At 45.0% G+C, this 12,192-nt stretch overlaps 1 protein-coding gene across 1 annotated transcript in view; it reads left to right on the top strand.

Annotated features, from left to right (window-relative positions):
* The window catches only part of GATB (glutamyl-tRNA amidotransferase subunit B), an 81,757-nt gene that overhangs the window by 24,829 nt on the left and 44,736 nt on the right, over positions 1-12,192 (top strand). The window contains exons 3-5 of the mRNA XM_033133928.1: positions 3,516-3,629; positions 6,641-6,839; positions 7,243-7,365. Coding sequence (XP_032989819.1) covers positions 3,516-3,629; positions 6,641-6,839; positions 7,243-7,365 — 436 coding nt within the window. The remainder of the gene's footprint in view (positions 1-3,515; positions 3,630-6,640; positions 6,840-7,242; positions 7,366-12,192) is intronic.

Raw genomic sequence — 12,192 nt, 5'->3', positions numbered from 1 at the left:
CCTTGTCCCTGAAGCCGGAGTGACGTCTCCTAAGGCTCCGCTGGAGCGGGGTGCTGTGTGGGTTCCCAGGACCGTTGCTTTCCTTCCTCGTGGTCGCTGCGGCTCACCCTGAGACGGCTTGTGGTCACGTTATGTTCATTACAAAGGAAATTCTGGAGTATGCTTTAAGGACAAGTTAGGCTTTGGAGTTTTTGAGCGCCTTTTTGATCATATCATACATGATTGGTTGTTGCTTCAGGGCACTTGCAGAAACAAGTTTGAGAGCTAGCAAGTGGCAGGTAACACCTGAGAGGGGATTCAGGCATTACTGCCTCTCGGAAACCTTCCCTTCAGATCCGTCACCTCCCTCCTCATTTCAGTTCACACAGGCATTGAGCGCCACTCTTTGTTAGTTCTATATGAGGCTCCAGAGTACAGGAAACAGCCAGTTCCCATCCTCACGAAACTCAGTGTAACGGAAATATATGTAAACAAGTTCAATGCACTGTGATATAAACACCAGTGGAAGTGTGCAGGAGGTCAGGGAGGTACCTAGGAAGGATAGTAACGAAAGTTGCACAGATTTGGTGACATCTCCATCGATTTTGAGTGGGAAAGAATAGGGAGAGTCAGCAGTCAGCATGGTTTACACAGGAGAACTGGACCGTGGGGGAGGGGGAATGTGATAGGAGATGAAACTGAAGATGTACCGTGTTTCCCCGAAAATAAGGCCGGGTCTTAAGTTTTGCTCCAAAAGACGCATTAGGGCTTATGTTCAGGGGATGTCATCCTGAAAAAACATGCGAGGGCTTGTTTTCCGGTTACGTCGTCCTATTTTCGGGGAAACACGGTAGGCAGGAGCTGGATCATGTAAGAGTTCGGCCTTTATCATGTGGACATTGGGGGCTGTTGAGTGATTTTAGGCAAGAGAACGCTGTACGATGTGCTTTTTGAGCAGGATCGTCCTAATATGGAAGATGAATTGAAGAAGGATGTTGGAGACACTGGCAGGTTCGTGTCCCACTGCAGATTCATTAAGGCCAGTGACAAGGGTCCTGTTTACCGCTGGATCCTTAAAGCCTAGTACTTTATAGACATTTAAGAAATGTTTTGGAATAAAGACAGCTCAAGTTGAATTTCCCAGCCCTGCATCTTATCCTCAGAACATGCTGACCTAGACCTCCACCTGTCGTAAGCAGCTTGACTAAGATCATAATAAATTCTTTTTTCCTCGGCATTCTTTTAACTGGCACACTCTATTTACTAGCCCCTCTCTGCAACGGTGGTGTGGTGATGATTGATGCTTATAATTCTGACCCTGAAGTACCTCAAGCCTTTCAGTCGTCCAAAGAAGATTAAAGTGTATTCAATATCATTGCAATGTTTGTGTGTTTGGCTGCATTCTTATTCTTTGGAAATGGATGGTTTACCGAGTGCCTGTGTACTTGTTTGCACATAGGCACAGTGAGAGTCTGTGATCACCCCCAATTCCGCGCTCTCCTAGTGCCTGCCAGGCACAGTGAGTTTATTAGCAATGCATGCTTAGAAATAAGCTAGCAAAATAAACCTCGGTTCTCTTCATTTGATTGGAAGCAGGTTGATTGGCCAGAGATGAGAGAAAAGGCAGTGGTTAGAAAAATAGTGGGAGTAGTAAAGCAAGAACTGGTCCAGACTAGCGAGTCAGGCAGTCTACAGGTGAGCCCACTCTGTGGCCCAGGAAGAGAAGGGCCCTAGGCCGGGACACCAGCCTCACGGTCGCTGTGCCTTGACCCGAATCGTCAGGCCTGAACTTGGCAGCAGTCTCCACCAGCTATATTTGTATTGCAGTAACAACTGTTCAGTAAAATGCCAAACATTAGCAAGTGAAAACATCAATAATTAGAGCATCTCGTTCTCCCACCACACACATCTTTTCATGAAAACCATTATTACTGCAGAGCTGACAATATAATTTGGCCCAGAATGAAGAACTCCGAATAGAAGCTGTGAGGTGGCTCCGTTTTGTAACCTGGCTTCTGGGAAAAAAAAAAAAAAAGACACGTGATGCTGCCGCCAGGAGGGCGTTTGGCTGTTTGGGTTATCGCTTGTGGGCTGCGTGTTGCCATAAGTAGAGCTGCCTCTCACATTTTGTTGTGCAGATTTGTTTTTGAAATCTGTGTTTGATCAATAAGTTATGCCGGTGTTGGGGTGCCGCACTCATTGCCCCAGCCCGGAGAAGCAGTCCCTAAACCAGAGGGATTCTGTCACCCTCTAGGCAAGGGCATGGGTGGACGTTAGAGCTAGCTTCACCGTGTGCCAACTCTGTGATTCGGACGAGTCTCTCAGTATCTCTGGGTCTTAATTCATCTTTTTCTGAAAAATTGAAATAATATAAATTCTGTCTTTATAGGGTTGCGGTGAGGCTGAAATAGAATGGTGGATGTGAAAATGCTTAACTGGAAAGCCCTATATAAGTAATAGTATGCTAAAAATACTGAAGAATGTTATGAATATTATAATAAAAACAAACAGAAATATGTTTCATCAGTAAGCACAATGTCCTCAACAATTTCCCAGTGGGGGAAATGAACTAGAGAGTAGCTTTTCTAGCTGATACTTTGTCCACTCCACAAGGTAGAGATGAAATCCTTATTTCAGAGATGAGGACTGGGCTTCTAGTCATGCAGCTATGTATACTTGTATACGTACATAGAAGAAGTGAGATTTGGACCTGTCTCCAGAACATACTGCTCTTTCTCCTATCTCTAGTTTTTTATCTTATTTCACTCCCCACCTCACCCCCCAAAAAAATTTCTTCAAAGCTTTTCACATCCTTTTTGGGCTGGAAAGTTGCTAGCCATTTCTTGGCCATCCATCGGCTCCTGAAAGTGGGGTAAGGTGAGGTCCAGAAGGAACTCCTGAACTCCCAGCGCCCCTGGCGGGGCCAGTAGCTCAAGGAGGGTCCGATACAGGTGCGCTCAGACTCCCTCCTCCGGGGGTTGGGCATGCGTAGAGTGAAAGCAAGGAGGCAGCTGTGCCCCATTGGCCAGCCCTGGAGGGAACGCTATGGCCCTGTAGTTTCCAGAAGTCCATTCTTTCTCTGTCAAAATATTTTCCAACCTCCCTGAGGTTGTTTACAGAGCTGCTTCTTGGATCCTCCTCTCAGGAATCACTGCCTCTCGTGTATTCTAACTGGCTCCTTGTTCTGCTTGCACAGGGAGTGAGATTACATTTATTCCATGTAGTAACCACTCTGTTGAGCTTTTCTGGGAACCCTCCCTGTTTAATGCCAGGTATTGGGGGAAAGGATCCCTGAGGTGACAGTTCATTAACTAACTGCCCAGTGGGACCCACTGCCACATGCATTTTCTTTTTCATTTAAAGTTTTCTGGGTTCTAGACAGAGTCGGCTTGTGAACTGGAGCTGCCCACACACACAACCCGTTGATAATGCCCTTTGAAGGGCCAAATTGAATATTCAGAGAGGTTGTCAGTGTGTGGGAGAAGCATTCGTTCAGCCTGCGGATCTGAGAGGAGCTGTGTGTTGTGTTTCCACAGGTTCTCAACAGGAGGTGCGTGGAGGCGGCAGTGATGACAGGCCTGGCGCTGAACTGCCGCATAAACAAGAAGTCCTTGTTCGACAGGAAGCACTACTTCTATGCAGACCTCCCTGTAAGTATGCTTTGTGGTCCGCCCTCTGTATGTCCTCAGAGTTGGGGGGCTGGAGGCAGGGAGGAGGGCTGTGCCTCGCGTTCTCCCTCAGAACGTGGTCCATCTCAGCGGGAAGTTCTGCCCAGCCCTGATGAAGGCAGGTGCCCCCCGATGTTTACCAGATTGGATGCAATTGTCCTGATTGCTGACTCCTCGCTTAGCCTCATGCTTCTGGTGGCTCCCGCGTAATTGAACGGGGACGAGAAGAAGCCCGTGTTCCCAGTCTCAGCCCCGCCGTGGTGTTTGGCACTAATTGCCTGTTAGGACAGAAGCTAACTCTGGCTGATGCAACAGTAAATGCGTGCCGTAGCTCTGTAGACAAGAGTGATAGCTTCCCTCTCTGAAGCTAAAGTTGCCAATAATAGGACTGTCACCTTTGGAGATATTTCTGTCATCTCACAAGGAGCAAGTAAGTGGATGACAGTAAGCAGAAACATGACCCAGAAGCCCGGACTAACCACAGTCATCGGTTGAGCGGTAAACCCAATATTAACCTGCTTTTTCCTTAAAATTAGACCGTTTTTTTTCTTTAAGAGAAGCCAGTGTGCACTAGAGCCAATTTTCATATTATTGCACTGAACCAGAATTGTAACATTGGATGCGTTTCCCAAAATAATGTTTCATTTGATTGGAGCCTCTGATAGTAAGTGTGGCTCTTCTTAAGATTTAGAAAAACGGTAGTGATGCTATTGCTTCACAGTCTTCTCCTTGACCTGGAGATTGGGGTGAGCGGTTTTTTCGGTAGGTGCGAGCAGGAAGGGAATTAAGTAAAAAATACTAAACCCGAATTCTTTAGTTGCTGCTTCTCCTCTCTAGCTGCCAGCCTTTTTGTAAGTTCTACTGCTTGGTAGGGTGGTGAGAATGAACCTGCACTTTTTTCATCTTTTTAGAGTGATAACCAGTTTTGTGAAGGTGGCAGACTTAGCAGTAAGTGACTAAAATGAGGTGTTTTCATATTCTGCGGCTTTCTGTTCCGTCTGGTCCAGGTAGCTCCGTGTTATTAGATATCACACGGGACATACTTATACTAAAAAGGTATTCGTTGTTTATCTGAATAAGCCATTTATTCAAATTTGTCAGATTCAGATTTAACTGAGCATCTTGTATTTCCTGTGGCAGCCCTACTAAGTTTAGTGTTTACAAATTGAGACTTCCTATTTCAGCACAGACAATGAGTTGGCCTAATGTGGTGCTTCTCAAAGTGTGGCCCCCGGGGCTCTAGCATCGGCATCTCTCAGGTGCCACCCAGGCCAGCAGAATCAGAAACTCTTTAGGTGGAGCCCATCTGTGTTTTGACCAGCCTGACTCGTGATTCTGATACAGCTGAAGTCTGAAAAATGCTGGCCCCGTGACTAGGAGCACAGACTCTGGAACCAGACCCTCTGAGTTCAAATCCCAACATTGATACTTACTAGCTTTGTGGCTTGGGCAAGGCCCTTAACCCCTTATGTGCCTTGTACCTTCCTCCGAGGGTTGTCGTGAGGATTAAAAGGTGTGAAGTACTATTGTCTGTGTCTATGAGTTTTTGTTTCTTCATTTGTCTTGTTCTTCTGTTGTTTTCAGTTTTATATACCACATATCAGTGAACTCATGGTTCTCGACTTTTACTGTGTGACTTATTTCGCGTAGCGTAATAACGTCAAGATCCATCCATGTTGTTGCAAATGGTCCTATTTCATCTTTTCTTATGGCCGAATAGTACTCCATTGTGTATATACCACATCTTCTTTACATCCAGTCATCTATCGAAGGACACTTTGGTTGTTTCCATGTCTTGGCCACCATAAATAAACTGCAGTGAACATCGGAGCACATATATCTTTACAGATAAATGTTTTCAGATTTTTTGGGTAGATACCCAGGAGAGGGATTGCTGGGTCATATGGTAATTCTACTCTTAAGTTTTTGAGGATCCTCCACACTGCCTTCCATAGCGGCTGCACCAATCTACATTGCCACCAACAGTGTATGAGGGTTACCAGAGGGTAAGGGAACACAGGGGAGGTAGATGAAGGTAAAAGGGATCAAATATATGGTAATGGAAAGAGAAATGACTCTGGGTGGTGAACACATATTGTGATACATAGTTGATGTATTACAGAATTGTCCACCTGAAACCTATGTAACTTTACTAACAACTGTCACCCCAATAAACTTTAATTAAAAGGTGTAAAGTACTGAGAACACAGAGTCTGGGACCCTGCCAAGCACTGCAGGTGCCTCGGCTGTTATCCTCTGTGCTTCTCCAGTTCCCCGTATTGACCTGCCATCTCTTTAGTGTGTGTTGATGCGTGCGTACATTTGAAAGTAATTCTTCCTCTCCACTTAGAAGGAGGTGAGGGAGTCCTTGCAACATCTGTCAGTATTTTAGCACTACATGCTTTCCATTAGCTGAGCGTGAGTGTCCCATCCTTTTCTGGTAGAGGAACAAGGGAAGTTGGGTCAGGGAGGGCAGCTGGCATGATTGGTTAGCTTAAAGAGCAGGAACAAAGCAAGCTTAAACACTCTAGCAGCTGCTGTCAGCCGTGCAGAGAGCAGATAGCAAAATGCTTAGCCAGCACTTCCGAGTAAGGACGGTCTGTCAGGAGTCCAGTAATCAGATGCAGGGTTTAGGCTAATGAGCTAAGTGGAAACAATATATTCTTTTCTTAGAAGCCTCTGACAGTGAGATTATTGTTAATCCCCCGAATGGTACTTCAGTAGGGAAGATGGGATTCGTGTTGTTTATTGCATCATTATTGGGGATAGGGGAGCATCCAGGGAAAGTAAGGGAGGATGGGAAAAACCAGAAGAGCCAGGCTAAATTATGGCTGCAATGCATAAACTAATTTTTCTTCTCCTTTTTTCCCTATTTTAACTTTTATTTTGTGTTTTTCCATAAGCCTATAGTTTTGTGACGTGAAAAGGATTAGTAAACTGGGCCCAGCTTTTGTTAATGGACTAGTGACTGTATAAGCCATGTTTGTGTGCAGGCAGGCTACCAAATTACCCAGCAGAGGCTCCCGATTGCTGTGAATGGGAGCTTGGCGTACAGCGTCTTCGTGGGGAAGAAGCGGAGTCAGGTGATCAACAAGACAGTGAGGATCAAGCAGATCCAGCTGGAGCAAGACAGTGGCAAAAGCCTCCACGATGACCTGCGGTCTCAAACGCTCATTGACTTGAACAGAGCGGGTAGGCTTGGAGACTTCCCGTTACTTTTCCTCTCAGCCCACCTCTCTTCTCCTCCAGAGTTACCCCAAACTGACTGAGGACACAGGCCCAAGAGCCTGACAGATGGGGATCCAAATGTAGCTCATTAGAGAGTACGGCTTACACTGTGATGGCTGTCGGGCTTGCTAACAGCCCACCCCTAAAAGGAGGCAAGCGTAGACACCTAGTCACGGACCCGGCAGCGTCATATCTTAAGCAGAGTTGGAAATCAAACAGTGAGGGGAAAGAGAGAAACCGTTCAGAGGCTGAGACCCACTTTGAGAACCCTTCAGTAATGCAGGGTTTTCCTCAGCCTTCAGCCTGACTTATCTGCCGATCACATTGGACAGCTTCAGTCAGGCTGACTCTGCCTCTTGTTTGGCAGGAGTTGGCCTTCTGGAAGTGGTCTTGGAGCCGGACATGTCCTGTGGAGAAGACGCGGCAACAGCAGTCAGGGAGCTGCAGCTGATACTTCAAACCCTGGGGACCAGCCAGGCAAACATGGCAGGTAGAAGCCACCCAAGCAGTGTCCTTCCTGTACCTTCTCCCTTTCTGCTTCCTAGATCTCATCGCACTTAAGTTTATTCTCTGCATCAGCTACATGGAGATAGTTTACATCCCTTTTTCAGCTTCTTACATTCCTGGTTGTTTTGTTTTGTATTTTTTTCTTAGAATTCTCCTTGGTTTCTTTCCTGAGCCCCCAGCCAAAATAAACACACTAACAAAACCGTGCAGAGGCTCTGAGCCCAACAATGTGAGATTAGGAGTCACAGGGTTAGAGGCTCGCTCCTGGCTGCGTGCAGCAGTGTTGTGAGGACTGGTAAGGTAGTGTGTTTGAACAGTTTCATCTTTCTCCGCAAGAAGACACTGTGTTTATCAGAATAATTCTTAGTTTGTCAGTGCTACATGGGTGGCACTTTGTTGGCTGATCCTTTTCCTTTGCTTCTCTTCCTTATTTTGTAGAATTTTCATCCATGTACACCGTAAGCCCAATTATATAAACTATGAGCCGAGGTTATGATTTCACAAAGCTTTAACTTTGAGGTAAAATCTTCAGTAGAAATATAGTAGGAAATTAAAATAAACAAAGAAACCACATGTACCCTTGGGACCGAGCAAACTATACATTCTAACTGCGTATTTGCAAATTGGACATAAAGATGACAAGTGTTGGTCGAACTCAGTTCCTTCCTGGCTTTCTCCCTTGGCGCCCTCCTAATGCTGCTGTGCTGGCCCTGAAGTTCCAAAATCTAGTGTCTCCTATGGTTTTCCCTTGTTTTCTGTTCCCAGGGGCTTTTCGAAAAAACTTCTGCCACCTGCAGAGCATTCTCTTGCCAATGTGGAGGAAGGATACAGATTCTGCATATACATTTGTCAATCCGTAGCTCAGTACAGTGGTGTATTAGTCAGGTCCTCCAGAGAAACAGAACTGAGAGAGAGAGAGAGAGAGAGAGAGAGAGAGAGAGAGAGAGAGAGAGAGAGAAAGAGAGAAAGAAAGAGAAAGAGAGAGAGCGAGAGACATGCATGTATATAGACATATATTGAGATTTACTGTAAAGAACTAGCTCACTGACTATGGGGGATGAGAAGTTCCAAGGTGTGCAGTGGGGAAGCTGCAGGAGAGCTGTTGTAGGTCAGCTGATAGGAGAGTCCCAGTTCAGATGTGAAGGCTTGAGAACAAGGAGCCCATGGTATGAGTTACAGTCTGAGCCCAAACCCAAAGGCAGGAAAAGACGATATCCCAGCTCGGAGGCAGCAAGGCAGAGAGAGCAAATTCCCCTCTGCCCTGTCTTTTTGTTCTCTTCAGGCCTCCATGGATGGAATGAGGCCCATCCACAGTGGGAAAGGCAGTGTGCTTTACTCAGTCTACGGATTCAAATGTTCATCTCACCCGGAAACACCCTCACAGACAGACGCAGAATAATGTTTAACCAAATATCTGGGCACCCCATGGCCCAGTCATGTTGGCACATAAAATTAACCATCGCTAGTGGTCACAGTGGGGACCAATAAGTACCATCGATGATCATGATTCATCTTCCTGCCAGTTTAGAAAAGTGTTTGCCAACCTTTTTATGTCGCATCATACATTTGCATGCTGCAAAGGGACGTCTGAATTTGTAATGCTACGTTTGTCACCTACAACAAACATCTTACAAGCAACAAATTGTTACATCAGAGCCCAGGTACAACTTGAGTTTGAAAACAGAACTTGCTGATTTGCTATCTTCTTTAAGCTAAAGACAGGAAAAACAGCCGCATGAGTTTGAGTGGCATAAAGGATAGCTGCCTACAAGTTTGCTTTATAGAAATGAGACTGTTTCAGAGTAAGAAAATTCTCCATTTTAGATTTATGGCTCATGCTGCTTTTTGTACCCACAGAACATAAATATGGGCAGGTTGGATGGTTATTCATTTATGCACGAAGTGTTGATTCTCTTATTGCTTTAAAAAAGTTTTTATTATTTCATTCTTCTTCAAATCAACTACGATTTCTACCAAACCTATGGAATAATAAACAGGCCACCTGTTAGCTGAGAAATAGCCCCTTCTGGATCCTTGCCAAGAGATAAACCATAAAAGCAAGGATTCATCAGTTCAGTGACATCTGGGAGGGTTCATTAAATTGCACTTGTTGTGACACTTTTTGTTGCTTTTAAATACAAATCCAACAGCTTGGCCCCTAGCACAGCAGCAGAATGGCTGTGGGGGCGAAGGTGGGGGGGTGCTGCCTAGTGTCTGCAGGGGTCCGGCTTTTTGTGCCATTAGCATTTAATCAGCCCGGACCCATTTGCACCTACTTCTGTCCCATCGCCATAGGACCACTGTGTAGGCCCGGGAGACTGCAACCTGGGAACTGAGGGTCTCCCTAGGGAAGACTGAGGATCCCCAGGGTGCTTCCTGCATGACTCTTAAATTTCTCTGGGTTGTCATTCAATGAGTTCCTCATAGTTTTGCTGATGAAGCATATAGACCAGCTCAGCCTGGGTTCCAAATTCTATTTCTTCTCAATGGATATCTGCCACTGTTGAGATCCTCAAAGCAGTCTGTTGATTTGAATGTGTGCTGATGTAGACAAACTAAATATTGCCATGGTAATAATGTCTGCTAGTTTGAGCATTGAGCATGTGTCATCAGTTCACAAAGCATTTTTTTAAATTAACTTTTCATCTCATTTAAACTTTAGGACATTCCAGAGACAGGTATTATTATGCCTGTTGTTCAGGTGAGCAGCCTGAGACATAGGGAAGTTGGGTTATTTGCCCAAAGCTCATAAGCGACTAAGCTGGAATTTGAGCCCAGGTGTGTCTGACTCCAGGAGCCCTTTCTTTAGGCACTGTGTCACATTGCTTCCTAGTTGGCAGCCACGTTAGTGTCATAACTGCCATAGAAACAACTTGGAGAGATAGTACAGCAGAGCGTGAGTGTGGAGGGAACCGTGGTCCCCCTCGGGGGTTGGAATCCTGTCCCACCACTTCTAGCTGTAGGAACCTGGGCGAGGTGTTTGATTTCTCTGAGCCTCCCTTTCCACACTTACCGGTCCCCAAATAATTGTGTATGGAAAGAGAGAAGAAGAAACCAAAGAGGAAAGGAAGTCAGTTATCCAAGTCTTCAAATAGAGTTGGGGCAGCTGGATGGCGTCCCGTTTACCAAGACAGGGAAGATTGGGAGAGGAAAAGCTTTGTGGGAGGAAATCTGAAATTCCATTTTAAATATGTTAAGTTTGAAATACCTAAAGAATGCCGAAGCGGCTTTGTCATGAAAGCTGTATTGTAGGGAACGAATGTGATAATGTATGTAAAATTTACCACAGGTCCTGACAAACAGCCCCTGCTCAGTAAATCTTAGGTATTTTTAATAATAAGTAGTAGTACTTTTACAGCATCACCACTCGTTTTGGATGAAGATGCTTTGTGAAATACATTCAATAAAAAATTTGGTCTTTTTTTTTTTCCCTCTCTGTCACTCCTTGTTATTTAAGTTCTGGAGAGGAGGCAGTGAGTGATCAGGATGAGACAGCTTAACAGACCTTCTCACTAAATCCTCAGGCGCCTGCTGTTTACCGAAGCAGTTTTCTGTCCTGATGTTATATTTCTGATGTGTGAATGTGTTTCAGAAAAAAATATCGTACCACACCATATCACTGTGCACAGTGGTGTAGTTTCTTAGCTTTGCTGTTACAAATCTCTGCTTCTAGAGGGTAGAAATTGAGCTTGATAACATTCTCATGATGTGTGAATGAAGGCTTTCCCTCAGTGTTGCAGAATGCAGTGAAGCCAACCTGACTTGGTAAGGCTTTTGTGCATTTGAGGCAATTTAACTTAATTTGTTTAAAAGGTATTTTGTCTTCACCGAATAGAATGTCTTTTGTTGCTGTTTGATACTGTATTTCAATCCAGGCTAGGGACCTCTCTTTTAACACTGCAGGATACTAAATGATTCCTCTCAGACATTTATGTAGTATGGTTTTCTCTGGGAGAGACTGAAATTCATGCTTTTATTCCTTTTCCAAACTGGACTTCTAAATTGTGTAAGATGTTTCCTTTTTAAAAGCAAGTGAGGTCCGATTCAGGGTTCCCTGAGTTCCAACAAAGTTGTCTGTCAAGTATTGAGATTTGGTCGAGTAGTGCTTAGCATACTTTGGAAATTTTCCTTTGAGCTGAATGGGCCTTTCAGATGATTCCAGCTGTAGATAGTCCTATTCAGACAGAACTTGAGGTCTTATCAGGAACCTACTGTGAGGCAGTAACCAGTCTGCTTCCTCACTGCTGAGGAAAATACCGGAGTTTTGGCTGGTGCAACAAGGTATTAACTTATTGAACAATTACCATGTGCCAGACCCAGCTCTCGGTTCTGAATATAACAGTGAAAAAACAAAAAACAAAAAAACAACAACAAAAACACATTGTGTCTACTACCGAGAGCTTATGTTCATGAGAGAGGAAAATATGTTAACAAATGAAACAATTATAATGCTAAGTGCATTAAGGAAATCGGATGCTATGATAAAGAATAACATTGGAAGGTGAAGGCCTCTCAGAAGAGGCAGCATTTATTTATTTGAGACCTGAAGAATAAGCCCAGTCAGCACAGAGCTAAGGGACGAGCATTCTGGCAAAGTCCAGCTAAGGCAAAGTCCCTGAGATGAGAGAAAGCTTGCAATATACCTGGAGTTTAACACAGGTAACCGAAGGCCACCGTGGGGAAAGCTTCAGGGGCAGGGGGATGTGGCGTCAGGTAAGACCGAGTAGGTAGGCCAGGGGTGGCTTACCGATCGTGGTGAACAGCTTGGGTTTCCGTCCAAGTGCAGTGGGAAACTGTCGGAGGGCTTTTA

Source organism: Rhinolophus ferrumequinum, chromosome 18, assembly GCF_004115265.2.
Source record: "Rhinolophus ferrumequinum isolate MPI-CBG mRhiFer1 chromosome 18, mRhiFer1_v1.p, whole genome shotgun sequence".
Lineage (NCBI taxonomy): Eukaryota > Metazoa > Chordata > Mammalia > Chiroptera > Rhinolophidae > Rhinolophus > Rhinolophus ferrumequinum.
Note: the sequence above shows the minus strand (reverse complement) of the source record. Positions and strands in the feature narration are given on the sequence as shown.